We start from the raw sequence: 15,659 nt of genomic DNA, 5'->3' as shown, positions 1-15,659 counted from the left end.
AATTTATAATAGCTTTCCGGAAAATTAGAAGCAACGAGTACAAAGACAAATATTTGAAGCTTGTAAGCCAGTTCTTAACCCACACTTTTCGCCTTTGTCTATTGTTTTTAGTTTTTGAATGTAATACGATATAATTCCTAAATAACACAAAGCTTCTTCTGTCGAAGACATCGCGATACATAATGAGTAAGCTTCACGTGTGTCACTACGTCGAGCCGAGCCGAGTTCGCGATCTTAAAAACCGCGTACTTTAAGTATGCTCGTCTATCACCCACTTTATACATACTACCTTGACCTTCCGCTTATTAAAATATACATAATTGATAACTTTTCAAGGCGCACCAAGACAAAAATAATTATCAATCATTTATTATAACGTATCACTATTTGTGTAACCAATTAAGCCAAGTTAGAACAACCATTTGAGCCAAAACATTTAGTTCAAAATAATTCATGTCGAAAAAAACTTTTTACAAAAAAAGAATGACCGACTTAATACACTTAGAACCTACTAAGTAAGTCTTACTATGCTGAAAACCGCATCAAATCGATTCAAGTTAACGTGAGATACTTAAACTTGTACATACATACACAGGTCAAACTGAGAACCTCCGTTTTTTGAAGTCGGTTAATGAGTTTATACGTTACATTTTAATAACGTAGTCTATGTAACATGTATGTCACATAGGTACATCCTAAATATTCTCTTATAGCCAAATATTTACACAAAAATCAAGCCAACACATCACGCCTGCATAGTATAAACCCTATCATCATTCATCTTATAAATGAGAGGTGCAAAGGTCATGTGCACCGGCGGCACGCTAGGCAAGTCTCCCGCGGCATCGTAGGAGTTGCACCTAGGTGCTGACACCAGGATACACGTGATGATGGAGAGGAACATCGCTATGAGCGCCCAGAACATTAGCACGAGGAAGAATCGCGTTCGGCGCCAAGTTATTTCTTGAAACATACCTACAGGCTACATGAGAATGTTTTTTTCAAAATAAATAATGACAAAATCATTAAATCGACTCTAATATATATGTACCTAAAACCTTCTCCGAAGTCTGACAAACAGGAAGTAGGCTAAAAACCGCACCAAAATCGGTTCAGCTAAATGTGCGATAAAATCGCTCACAAACATACATACAGGTTAAACTGAGAACCTTCTTTTTTTGCAGTCGGTTAATGAGTTTATCCTACTTATATATATATATATATATATATATATTATATATATATATTATAAATGCGAAAGTTTGTGAGAATGTATGGATGTATGTTTGTTATTCAATCACGCAAAAACGGCTAGACCGATTTGATTGAAATTTGGTACGTAGATAGGTGATACCCTGGATTAACACATAGGCTACTTTTTATCAACACACCACGCGGGCGAAGCCGCTGGCGGAAGCTAGTACGTTATATTTTAGCCAAATATTTACACAAAAATCAAGCCAACACTTCACGCCTGCATAGTATAAACCCTATCATCATTCATCTTATAAATGAGAGGTGCAAAGGTCATGTGCACCGGCGGCACGCTAGGCAAGTCTCCCGCGGCATCGTAGGAGTTGCACCTAGGTGCTGACACCAGGATACACGTGATGATGGAGAGGAACATTGCTATGAGCGCCCAGAACATTAGCACGAGGAAGAATCGCGTTCGGCGCCAGGTTATTTCTTGAAACATACCTACAGGCTACATGAGAATTTTTTTTTCAAAATAAATCATGACAAAATCATTAAATCGACTCTAATATATATGTACCCAAAACCTTCTCCGAAGTCTGACAAACAGGAAGTAGGCTAAAAACCGCACCAAAATCGGTTCAGCTAAATGTGCGATAAAATCGCTCACAAACATACATACAGGTTAAACTGAGAACCTTCTTTTTTTGCAGTCGGTTAATGAGTTTATCCTACTTATATTATAAATGTGAAAGTTTGTGAGAATGTATGGATGTATGTTTGTTATTCAATCACGCAAAAACGGCTAGACCGATTTGATTGAAATTTGGTATGTAGATAGGTGATACCCTGGATTAACACATAGGCTACTTTTTATCAACACACCACGCGGGCGAAGCCGCTGGCAGAAGCTAGTACGTTATATTTTAGCCAAATATTTACACAAAAATCAAGCCAACACTTCACGCCTGCATAGTATAAACCCTATCATCATTCATCTTATAAATGAGAGGTGCAAAGGTCATGTGCACCGGCGGCACGCTAGGCAAGTCTCCCGCGGCATCGTAGGAGTTGCACCTAGGCGCTGACACCAGGATACATGTGATGATGGAGAGGAACATCGCTATGAGCGCCCAGAACATTAGCACGAGGAAGAATCGGGTTCGACGCCAGGTGATCTCTTGACGAGCTGTGTTGACTTCTTCGGGGGTTAGTGGTCTGAAATATAAAGATAAATGTTAGAATTTTTTGTTTGAAGTTGAGGGTAATTTTGTGAGCGTTTTTGGTAGGTGGGAAATCTTTAAACAGACTCCCGTTCTGGTGGGGAGTTTTAGAATTTAACTGACTGAAACCCACCTATATTTCATCTACAATCCTTTTGGAACGAGGGCCGCGGTATCTCTTTCGAACCATCTCTCAGCCCAGTGGCAAAGTTGCGGTTTTCACAAATTGGTCTATTATTTCGAGGGTTCCATAAATTATCAAAGATTGGAACGATTTACTTTTTTTCTAATGGACTATTTGGCAACCTCTCCTTATCGGCTGTTGCCAGTATCCCAAAAAATCAGTTCATATTTATTTTATTTATCACCACAGAGTTGATTATTCTTAACGATTATTTCCTTTTTAAGCCCCGGGGGCATGGTCATTTGTATACTTAATATGTACCTATTAATACAACTTAGTACATACAGATAAAAGACTTAGCAACTAAAATCACGTTATCTGTGACCCACAACAGAAAACTCACAACTTTACAGATAAACATACAATTAGTTTCGAAAACTTCTAGTTTACGCGAATTAACGTAGTTTTATCTCGAATTTACAATAAACATGTTAGGTTAATTTCGGGTCAAAATGTAATTGGGTTCATGTAAGATACCTTTTCGAAAATGTTTTTATAATTTTGCATTGTCAGCTCAAGTGAACTTCTGTTGTTGCTTGTGAATGTGTGAAGGGCAGTTTCGTTATTCACCTCAATCAGAATTTTTCTAAGACATGACGTTCCTTTTTAACAGTCAAACTGATTTCAAATATTTTTTTATTAATAGTTTTAGTAACTTACCCAAATCTTCTACATCTTGCTTCCGAAGAGTAAGCTAATAAGGGCTGCCTTTCAGGATCCATTTTAATACACTCACTGTCTCTTACAAAAATAGTTTATTCACTAAAAAGTTATACTATAACACTGGTTAGAATTACGCTCTTCTTCGTCGATCTGCACTTCAAGTCTTTCAGTTATTTACCAGCCATAATTCCGAAAGTTTTTATTTTTATATTTTTTAAAAGTCTTTTTACGATTTTTTTTTTTTCAATTTTTTTTATTACACTCGCTATTTTTAATTATAGAATTAATTTAAGTTAGTAAGTAACAGAAACTTCGTTTTTGCGAGATATTATATTTTTTTATATTAAAGTTTAACACTCACTATTTCTCATTTAAGAATTAATTTAACTTGGTAAGTGACGCCAGTTTATCGTCCATAACCACATTGGTTGTTGAACGAAACTACACTGATTGTGCGGAGTAAATTAGCTGGGCTGTGTTAATTATTAGTTTGTTATTGAGTTAATTAAATGACCACTTATCTCTTGTCTCGTAATGGGATGTGCGCTGGGAGCTTCAGTTGGAAGTGGCAAAAGGGAGACGAACATTCATACTTACGTGAAAGGAATAATAATCTATGTAACGTTACCGTTAGGTACTAGAACCAAGGCCAAATGAGTTGTTAGAAAGAACAAGGATGAAATTAAATGACCGAGGTTAACTTAATAGAAGCAAACGTATGCTTAGGTATTATCTATACATATAATAAATCTGTAAAAAAACTGTGTCTGTACATCTATACATATAATAAATCTGTAAAAAAACTGTGTCTGTACATTGAATATATTAAAAAAATAATAATTGGGTGGGGTTTAGAAACAGTAATGGAGCACATCTATACATATAATAAATCTGTAAAAAAACTGTGTCTGTACATTGAATATATTAAAAAAATAATAATTGGGTGGGGTTTAGAAACAGTAATGGAGCACAAATCCAAAAAAAAAATTCTGTCTGTATGTCTGTATGTCTGTATGTCTGTATGTCTGTTTGTTTGTACACGCTAATCTTCGGAACTACTGGACGGATTTCAATGATTTTTTCTTTGTTGTATCAGTATTAAGCCTGGTCAACATATAGGCTATAATGTATCTTCGAAACTTGAAGACCTGATGCAGAACACCAACAGACCAACAAAACTATAAGAGATACAAAAATGATGCCATGGCAAAAATTGTTTCATGTGATGAGCATTTTCAGCTGAGATAATAAATTTTAAGATCTGGAACACCTGATGTGGAACCCCAAGAGCCCAGCTTCTCTGTACCATATACAGGTATGCCGTTTAAGCAAAAGTTGTTCAATTTGATAAGCACTTTCTATTGACTTATACAAATTGAAGATCTAAAACACCTGATGTGGAACTCCAGGGGCCCAGCTAGACTATAGCATATAGAACTATGACGTTTTAGCAAAAGTTATTCAATCTGATAAGCACTCTCTAAAACACCTGATGTGGAACTCCAGGAGCCCAGCTAGACTATAGCATATGAAGACATGACGTTTTAGCAAAAGCGGTTCAATCTGATAAGCACTCTCTATTGACGTATAAACATCGAAAATCTGGAACCTGATGTGGAACTTCAAGAGCAAACTTGAAATGTATAGAAATGAATGTTATGAAATAGGTATGGTGAATCAAAAAAAGTAATTAGTCCGTCTTTTAAATAACCCTAAAATAATGGACACGTATTTTTCTTTTCTCTCTCCCACAAACAAATAATAACGAAGATGCAACAACGCTTGAATTTTGTGTTAAGTCACTGCTTAGTACAAATTTTACATATCTAGACGGGGCGTCCCGAGCCCCCACTCTCCGACTTTGTTGCGTTATATCTCATTATTATTTTGTATGTCTCTTCCATACCTCGGGACTACAGAGTTCCGAATTTTTGGGAGGCAAACGTGGGGCCGAAGCCAACACGCTGAAGCCCTTTTGAGACAACTTTTATTAAATGGTGACACAAAACCGACGATTATCCCTTTATACACTATAGAAATGAACCCAAGGACAATCCCCGGTGGACGTCGTTAAAAAAAAGACAATCCCCGGTTCTGTGCTAAACTATTGCTAACTATGGAGGAAACTACTTGGGCTATTGTGATGGGATGTTAGTGGATGACAATGTATTAGGTACATGTAAAAATGGCAGGTGGAGACTCGCCACCTCACTTACTGGGCCCCCGGGAACCAGTCACTGAATAGCAACAAGAGGGCAACAGGGACATGAGCGGCTGAAGGGTGAGGATACCTCGGCGGACTTTAAACGCAGATTACGCGCTCCCTGTGCTTACCATGAGGCACCCACCCTCCGAGCAGGGCTACTAATAGTGCTCTAGCGACTCCACTCTGGACGGCCAAGCCAAACCAGAGGCGTGAGACCTACCCCCGTCATGGTTCACTCCAACCGGCCGGAGATGGGGGCAGTATACTCTCCCTGGAGAACTCAGTATATATGCCCCGCGGGGTCGCTACTCCCCGTCATCAGCCTCAGATGTCCTGCGGTGCTTATATCTCATTATTATTGTAGTTATTATCTCAAGAGCCTTTGTTCCAATTATGTTAGGGTCGACTTCAAATCACGATGCAACTGAGTACCAGTGTTTTACAAGGAGCGACTGCCTTTCTGACCTCCACAACCCGGTTAACCGCTCAACCCAACACCCCTTGGTAAAACTGGTCAGACTTACTGGCTTCTGACTACCCATAACGACTGCCAAGAATGTTCAAGGACAGCCGGAACCTACAGTTTAACATCCTCTCCAAATAACCGTCATTGGTATTCAAAATATACGTAGAAAGTACAAACGAACTTAGAAAATTTGCATTGGCAGGTACTTGCCAGACCTGGAATCAATGACGCACGCTCATACTTGAGAGATTGGTTCTCTACCCACTAAACCACCACGACTTCCACTAACTCATCACGACTTTGTCATCTCAGTAACATTTAATGTTTTTTTACGTAATAATAATATTTTTGCCACACACAACTTAAATGCGGACTAATTAGAATCACTACTTTTATCCCTATGGTCACGTCTATTGCGGTTCAGTTCTCAGCGTTTTGTTTAGTCTGCTGTGCTTTTGCCGTTAAAGTACAAAAATGAAATATATGGAAGTTTCTAATGGTTATGCGTATTCCGTTGTTTTCAAGTCAACGGGCCCTTAAAATTCAATATCAGACAATTCAGATCTTTGATTTTGCTGACCCCGTAGTCGCTGGCATAAGGGACAGGATCCGCGTACGAAGTCGCGGGCAGAAGCTAGTCTACAATAAGTTAAATAATGGAGTCTTGATTTGGTACCTAACTAGAGACTTCGTCTAATGAAGAAAATACGACAGCTTATGCAGGAGGCAACTGGTAAAATACAAAACCATTCCTAGTTTTTTGGCAGAGAAGTCTTAAAACGACGTCTGCCAATCAAAAGTCACCTTAACCAATTTACGTAACCACTTCGCAGTCAAAATTGCCCTAACTCGAATTCATAAGAGGATTACACACGCTGACTCAGTTTGATAACCAATCTAAAGTTTAGGGTCTTCCCTCGACCTCTGCTGGTCCAATATTTGATCAAAACCTCGATTTATTGGGTTGGTACTTGAAGTAGTTTGAACTTTGAGGTATTAGCCAAAAGTTTTGGTGTCTTCGTGTAGGTACTTTGTAGGTATTATAATTGTAGGAAGATACTTAGTAGTTGGGACTAATGCGATTACCTAACTCGTGCCTAATAGCCGCACGGGTAGATCGATCATCGCTCGGCCTGTGGATTGGTGACGAGTTCCTCTGTGTTTCGAAAGGCACGATAGATTGTTGGGTCCCGGCTACCATTTGAATGAAAATCAAACTTTCTAAATATATCGTAGATACCAATGACATGTGTTTCGAAAGGCACGTTGGTGGAACATTTGAACATCTTTGGTAGATGTTACGAGTAGTCAGGAGCCAGAAAGTCTGACAACCAGTCTTTGCAAAAGATATCGGAATACCCAGGTAAATAGCTGGATTGAGGAGGATTTAGGTATTCATCATCTCCCGAGCCTTTTCCCAACTATGATAGGCTCGGCTTCCAGTCTAATCCGTTGCGGTTGAGTACCAGTGTTTTACAAGGAGCGACTGCCTATCTGACCTATTGAAGAGGATTTATTACATACCAGTAAGCATATTAAGATTCGAAATTGAATAATGAGTTAAAGGACGCGTCAGTACGATTTCACTGTAGGTAGTTAGGAAACAATTTTAATAGGTAAAATTTTGCGTTAAATACCTTACCCCTAGTGGCCTATCAGTTTAAGTCAATTATTCGCTCGATTAGATTTAGGTATAACTTCTATTCAAAAGGGACAATTAGTAAATCCGTCTTACAATAACTAATTTTTATCTTTAGAATTTAAACTAATGATCTGTTGATGGCCTTAATCGTTCCTAGAAAATCATTATGAGATTTGTGGTTTTAACAATCTGGTATTTTTTTTATAATTTATAATTCTAAGGCCTACGATTGTATAATGTTTTGCGAAATAAAATATTAAATTTTTTTCTACACTGTCTTGTAGATTCATCAATTAGGTACCTGCTGGTATGTACAGTTTTCCAAAATCATCATTGTATCAGGTCCACAAACGGACATATAAACAAATCAATCTCGGTACCAAATAGATTACATAATTAAATTGTGATCAACTTAAGAAATAGTACCTACCTAATGAGGCAACATTGTGCAACACTTAAGTGCTTTTTAATCTTAACTGTTTACTAATTGATTACTGGTTAAAAAACAAAATTCCTACTTCACAGTGGACTATAAATAAATGTGAAAATAACTCAGTCTCTCGAACTTTGACTGCTCAACTACTACATATCCGTCTGCGGAAAATAGTACTCTCAGGAGATTTAATTATATTCGAAACGACGACGGCGAGACGACGAGACGGCTCAGAAAGATTTAATTATATTCAATCAATCAATCATTATTTATTTCTCATCATCAAAATACATGTACAAGTTTCATTAAACATAGAGCTAGACTGGTGTCTGAATTATATGTTTATTGCCTTTGAAACAGATAGTAACTAATTTAACTTATAGAGAACCCTATTCTTCTACTTTTTTATTTAGTACGAAAACTAGGTTTGCCATCAGGATAGGAATCAATCCACGTATGAATAAAAGTCGACAATGCACCATGATGGCGCCGCGTTGACAGATTTGAATAGCACTATCAAATGAATGAATCGAATTACTAAATAATGGACTTTAATTAAGGTAACTATTATATTGTAACGTGTTTTTTATCATCTATCAGCCTATTATACTTTGATTTCTTCAGTTATTTTACTCTGAGAATATAACGTAGCGATATACATAGAAACCTAAATAGGAGAAATAAGTACCTAGTTACTTCAAAACGCAATTGTTACTCCAGAAAAGCTGCTATGATGTAGTTCATACAATCTATCCGCCAATCTTCAGACTATATTGGGTTTTATAAGTAGCCACTACCTATCTGACCTCCTCAACTCATGTAAGCAGTATGTAGGTATAGCCAGATCAATTAACTATCATCTTTTCACATAAAGTCTGTGCGAAAAGATTTCCCTAACATTAAAAAGAATTCGGTATCAATTACCAAAACTAATAGTCTTGTTAGAAAAAGCGTAACACTGTATTTATTCTAGCACGCTAAAATCATGATGTTTTCACACTTGATTTAACTCCCAAATAAAAACAAAAGAGCGATAGTATAAAATCTCCAAAAATATCTACAATACATACTTTCCTTAATAAATTAATTATTTTATTCCGTAAGCGAGCGATAAATTACGACGCCAATGCGACATCAATGCTCCGACATGATTTACGCGACACGATACGCCTTTGTGCGAGAGTCTTTGTTCTATCGCTTTGTTGGACAAGACTATTGGGTGACCCCCAATTGTTTTTTACACGCTTATATTTATTAACACGCTTATATTAGCTCCACTTGTAACTATATATGTAAGAAAATCTTGGAATCTTAATTTGACCCACTTCCCGGTCCCCGATTAGGGTGGAATTTTGCACACGGTCTGGGTTCTGATGACAATAAATGACTAGCCAAAAACGTAATTACAAATCCAATATGGCGGCATCCCCAAAATGGCGGACTGGCTATGTGAAGTTCACCCCCATGACATGAGTATCAAATGAAAGGGATTGCTCTCAGATATACGAAAAAAGTATAAAATAAAAATAATAGTAAAACAAAAACTAAAAAACACCCTTTTAAAACATTACAAAATAATTCGGACATTTAGTTTGATGAAAGAAAGCGTGGAGCGTTTTGACCAAAAAAACGTAAAGATTACATAAACGCTCCGCGCTTTCTTTTATATTTTTATTTTGTATCGAGATTTTATTCACTTTTTGAGTTTATAATGAAGTGTTTATGACGCCGATGAGACATCAATGCTCCGATATGATTTACGCGACACGATACTCCTTTGCGTGAGATTCTTTGTTCTAACGCTTTGTTGAACAAGACTATTGGTTTTGGTAATTGACCCCCAATTCCTTTTAATAGCAAATGGATTAGTTTATGTCGAGATTTTATTCACTTTTTGGAGTATAATAAGGTGTTTATGACGCCAATGCGACATGATTTAAGCAACACGATACTCCTTTGTTCTTAGCGAGATCCTCTAAAGTAAAATACCCTAAAACTCAACCTAGAAAAACTGTACCTCATATTATCAAACCAAACAACTATCAACTATGACAAATCTACAGCAAACAGAAATACTGGGGTATTTTTTAATTTCTGTTTCTGTATTTACATTTAATTCTGCAACCACTAAAAGTTGTATAAGTTCTACATAATGCAGTTTGCGAGCGCATTGCTAAGCGCATCTTGACGAGAATTCCATTGTTTCCGTGCCCAACAGATGCAGTTTCCAGTAGTTCTGTTAAGTTCTTTAACGACAAAAGCACTGATATTTTCTTGTCTTGTAATATTTCGTTTTTAAGCATAATATTGACTCATTTCACTGGAAACGTTATATTTAAGAACTCTCAGAAAATAACTTTGCTCTTCTGGTGAAGCCATAATTGGAACTTTGGTGTTTTGTTCAATCATTTTGAACTCTGTAATACCAAAGTTTTTAAAAGTGAGCTGGAAGTATTTGGTCGCAATATTTTTCTCATTAGCTTTAAATAGTTTCTGAGATTAGCGCATTTAAACAAAGAAACTCTACAGCTTTATAATATTATCTACGTCTATGTTTTCTTCATCTATTATCAAATGAAGTCAAATAAAGTAAACAAAAAAGTCCAGCATTTAAACCAAAATGAAGAAACAGTCAATTAACTTATTTTGACAGAACTTAATTTGCTCTCAGCTTAAAATAATTACGTATGGGAGCAAAACCACAGTAAATAGCTAGTGTAACGCAGATCATTAGTGTCGTCTGTCTTAGCGGTAATGAGGCATCTATTGTCACCGCAGGCGTCCATGCCATATCGCTGTGTAATATAGCTCGTTAGAAACAATAGTCAAATTGCAAGATTGTGAGAGATTTCAGTTTTGAAATGGTACTTTATTTTAGGTTCTATCTACCTAGACTGCTAAAAAACCAGCCAAGTGCGAGTTGGACTCGCGCACGAAAGCTTCCGTACCATTATAAGTAAAATGAGGCAAAAATCACGTTTTATTTATGGGAGCCCCCTAACATATTAAGTATTCCAGTTTTCACGGTGTACACATTCAAACAGTTTCAGTAAAATAGCATTCCAATGAAACAAAGTCATGTTTGTTTGTAAGATTGCCTACGAATACTAAAACATTATTTTGAAAAAATATGCTTTATCATGAAATTATACGGTATATTCCAGAAAATCTAATTTTCTCCATTCTTACATTAAGCTGCGTGTAACACGATCCTTCGACCCTTTTGTAAAAATAATTACTCAAATTAAATTGGTGCACACAATTTGCGGCCTATACACAACAATACAAAACCGGTTTTCCGGTTTTCCAACACCGTAAAATATAATGTCCGGTTTTAATGAAAGTCCTTCCTTATACAATACAGAGGTAAGTTACTGGGATGGGTCATTTAATAAAATTGGTTTTTCAGATGCATGTATATCTAATTTAATGATTTATCTACTTTATTATTTAATTTTAGTATCTATAGGTACGTATAATGGTACTATACCTAACAGATGTTTTCAATTTCATAACTGGTAAATTAATTGTAACCAGTAGCGACAGGGTGACAGTTGGTTGGTTAGTTATCCTATAGTTAATGCTATCTGCCAGATAAATGCTGCCAAATATTGCTATACGAGACCTGTGGAATCAAAAATTGCCGTTTATCTGTCAAATAAGTTCTTGAAGTTTAGAGAGCCGGTTTTATCGGTTACCATAAATTTGACTAACTTTTTATGACAACATACACAAGCAAGATATTTAATTACTTTTACTCCTAATCAAAATATAGATACTCCGCCCCCTAAGTCCACAAATCGTATTAAAGCAAACAGATAAAGCGATTTAATCAACGTAAACCATATTTACACTATTAAGTACGCGTGCACTTAATAGCGACATTGCATGCGCATTCGCACGTTATTACGTACATTAATCATACATAACCTTAGATCACTTAACCAGCCGGAACCGCCATGAGCTTAGATCACTATGCAAATATGTCTGCCAATATACTCGCGCGGGTGGTATAATGCAGTAAAAAGTTATAGTTCAAAATTGACAAAATAGAAGCAAAAACTTAAGCCACACCATGTAATTGCATCGTTTCGTGGAATCCTGTATATGATGATAGATCTATCATCATCTGCCTAAACCGTTTCTTACTAGGTCTACACGAAATAAAAAACTTTGACTGATTCGACTTTGATGGGAGTGTCAGCGGCATTTCTCATACCTATGGCGAAGGTGATTGCAATAGCGTCTCCAGTTGGTTAGATTCTCTAAGTACACAACAAATGTCCGAGCGTCGGTTATTGTATTTCATTAGTTAAATTTATATGATTCATGAAACGTTTGAGGTAGTTTAGAAATGTCCCGGATTTGGGCTTTCAAACCAGCGAATTCGGTTGCGCGTATATGCGTCACAAATCTATACTAATATTATAAAGCTGAAGAGTTTGTATTTTCTCAGGAACTACTGGTCCAATTTGAAAAATTATATCATTGTTACACAGCCCATTTGACGAGGAAAGCTATAGACTACTTTTTATCTTGGTTCGTGCAGAAATCCCCTCGGGATGCGGCTGAAACCGCTGGCAGAAGCTAGAATACAGTTAAGATGTAAACAAAAACAGTATTTTAGATGAATTCGTTCTTAACAAACGTCACCAAAAACTTGAAATTAATCACAAATCAGATAAAACCTTTCATTCGATATCTACAGATTATAAACTTGATCATAAAAATACAGTGAAGTATTACACCATAAGATTTCTATCAATTACATATCCTGATTCCTTATTTACCTGATGTAAATAAAGGTTTTTTGCCAATTCATTCACATTTGGATTTATAGTGTTAGTAAGTTGTATCGACATGTGGTCAGTGTTACGGTTGATCACGATATGTGGCATAGTGCAAGGATTCTGCAGAGCAGATACTCTTGTGTCTACTAAGTTGGGCACTATTAAAGGATCTTCTGGTGATGGGTTCACCAGATTTTTGGGCGTACCTTACGGATTGGTTGATGAAAGTAATCCTTTTGGGGTAAGTTTCTATACTATTTTTCGGAAATCTGTTAGACTAATAACAATACAAACAAGTAGGTATATAGCAATATTGCAAATGACAAACCCACACTTACGCATTATGAATCAGTGAAATAATTATTTTGATATGAGAAAAATCTGTCTTAAAATATATGTATGTAATGTGCCAAAACTGCTGTTCTGATTTCGGCCATCAGTACCACATCCAGGATTCAAGGAGATCTTCCGAGCAAATGAAACAAAAGAATGCCCACAGTTGTTTCAAGGAGTCCCAACAGGTAGCTTCGACTGCCTTACTTTGGACATCTACGTACCAAACACAGCCAATTCCCCAAAACCTCTACCTGTAATGGTATGGATTCACGGCGGGGCTTGGATATCACTCAGCAGCTCAACACAAGCAAGAGACCCAGTCTCCCTTCTCAAACATGATGTTATTATAGTCGCTATAAACTATAGAGTTGGTCTATATGGTTTTCTATGCCTGGACATACCTGAACTTCCTGGTAACCAAGGACTGAAAGATAAAACACTAGCCCTGAGATGGATTAAGAAAAATATTGCAGCCTTTGGTGGTGATGATAGTAATATTACGCTTTTCGGAGAGTGCTGGAGGCATGTCAGTCAACATGCATTTATATTCACCAAATGAAAAACTTTTTGATAAAGCAATTATACAAAGCGGTCCAGCTTTAAGTTATTGGATGATGGTGAAATCTAATGATACAATACCTTTGATACTCGCGGAAGAATTTGGATTCAGAACTACGAATCTAAAAGATGCTCTAGGTTTTATTTCTACTGTTGATCCATATCAATTAGTAGCAAAAGCTTTTGAACTGAAAATAACTAGTTCCTCAGACAATAACCAACCTCTGACCAAGCCTTGTGTTGAGAAAGAATTTGAAGGTGTCGATCATTTTATTACTGAACATCCAATGAATATAAAATCTAGTAAAGCACGTGAAATGCCCATAATAATTGGACATACCAGGCGAGAATTTCACTTTCAATATGATACTCGAGATGAAGAATTTTTTGACGCATTTGATTTGAAATCACTTTTCAAACTGGGATTCTATATCGAAAATGAGATGGAAGAGGCTTTGAATACGGTTAAACATTTCTATTTTGGTGATGACAAAATTAGTAAGGAAGGACTTATACAGCTAAGCACTGATCTTGTTTTTGGTCACTCAACGCAGAGGATGGCTAACCAACTGCTTGAAAATGGAGCTGAAAATGTTAACAGATTTGTATACTCATATGAGAATGCCAGCCATGCAGATGAGCTCCCGTATATATTTGATCAGACTAGACGTTTCTTTGAATCGTCAGAGGAAGAGAAACTTGCACTCATGCAATCAATCTCCAATGAGAGCTCGGTTAACTTTACTTTGGACTAACTTTGCTAAGTACGGATGAGTATTTGCTGAACAGCTTAACTTCTTTTGCTTTAAGATCTTTACGTTTTAAAGAATGATTCTCAGTTTTCATACCTTGCGTAAATATTTTTCTAAATTAAAATATTTTTTTCTATTTACAGCAACCCAACTTCAGAACCTACAGAATTAGTTCCGTTTATATGGACGCCTATAACTAAGACTACACAGCCGTACTTAAACATGGATTCCGAGTTCACCCTTAGCAGTAGACCTGACCACAGCAGAATGGCATTCTGGGACCTGTTCTATAAACTTTATGGAAAATACCAGATGTGGTATTGATAGCTTTGTAATAAAAAAACTAAATTAAATGAAATCTGCATATTTTATGTTTTGTCCTGAGCTTTTGATTTGATTCATCATGACTTTGATATATTTTTTGCGCAATCTTAATGCCATAAAGGGGTCATTGTAGATAATATTGTTAGGATAATTAGGAATTATCTACTGCATTTGGTGACGTCATCTCACGAATGTATTTAAGTGGGGTAAGCTCGCCGGACAATTCATTTGTCGGTTGGCTTTCGCACGGGACGGTCGTGAGGTGTCGGCGCTATTTGCTGTGAGTCATTTCTTTTTGTGATTTGTGATTGTTATTTTTTGATTAACGGCTGTTTGTCAATTACCATTAAATTCATTTTCTTGTGATTTTGGTTATTTGATAAGATTGTTTTGATATAAGAATAAATCAGTTGTATTTCGTGTTGCTAGTTTGTTTTTTTTTAAATAAAATCCGGCTTCTGATCCTAAAATCAGAAGTGGGATTCGCCTACATACCCACATAAATTAGATTACAAGATTTGTTTTGAAAAACAGCCGTTAATTCGTACCTAAAATGCCACGTTCATCTTCAACCGATTCTGATGTGTCACCGCGCCGCAAAACAAAGCGCAGGAGTAGCAAATCGCGTCGGCACCGCCACAATTCTCGTTCGCGTTCTCGCCGCGATTCCTATTCCCGCTCTCGCCATTATTCTGTTTCACGTTCACGGTCGCGTTCTCGTTGCGAATCGAAGTCGAGTTCCCGACTACGTTCCCGTCGCGATTCTCGGTCGCGTGTCACACGTTCCCGCAGCCGTGAGGGCACGGTAGGGCATACGTTAGCAGCTATAATGTCGCGATTAGATGCTATCGAGGGAAGCGTGGCCAGCACATCACACACGCCACCACT

At 37.0% G+C, this 15,659-nt stretch overlaps 1 protein-coding gene and 1 pseudogene across 1 annotated transcript; one reads left to right on the top strand and one right to left on the bottom strand.

Annotated features, from left to right (window-relative positions):
• Nucleotides 1-1,726: 1,726 nt before the first annotated feature.
• LOC124640443 lies at nt 1,727-3,977 on the bottom strand. Its single transcript, XM_047178219.1, has 2 exons — nt 3,262-3,977; nt 1,727-2,412 (listed from the first exon to the last, which is right to left on the bottom strand). Exons 1-2 carry the CDS (start codon nt 3,321-3,323, stop codon nt 2,157-2,159), a joined length of 318 nt encoding a protein of 105 aa, XP_047034175.1. The 5' UTR covers nt 3,324-3,977; the 3' UTR covers nt 1,727-2,156.
• Nucleotides 3,978-9,108: 5,131 nt separating this feature from the next.
• LOC124640445 lies at nt 9,109-14,813 on the top strand (annotated as a pseudogene).
• The last annotated feature ends 846 nt before the right edge of the window (nt 14,814-15,659 follow it).

Source organism: Helicoverpa zea, chromosome 20 (assembly GCF_022581195.2).
Source record: "Helicoverpa zea isolate HzStark_Cry1AcR chromosome 20, ilHelZeax1.1, whole genome shotgun sequence".
NCBI lineage: Eukaryota > Metazoa > Arthropoda > Insecta > Lepidoptera > Noctuidae > Helicoverpa > Helicoverpa zea.
Note: the sequence above shows the minus strand (reverse complement) of the source record. Positions and strands in the feature narration are given on the sequence as shown.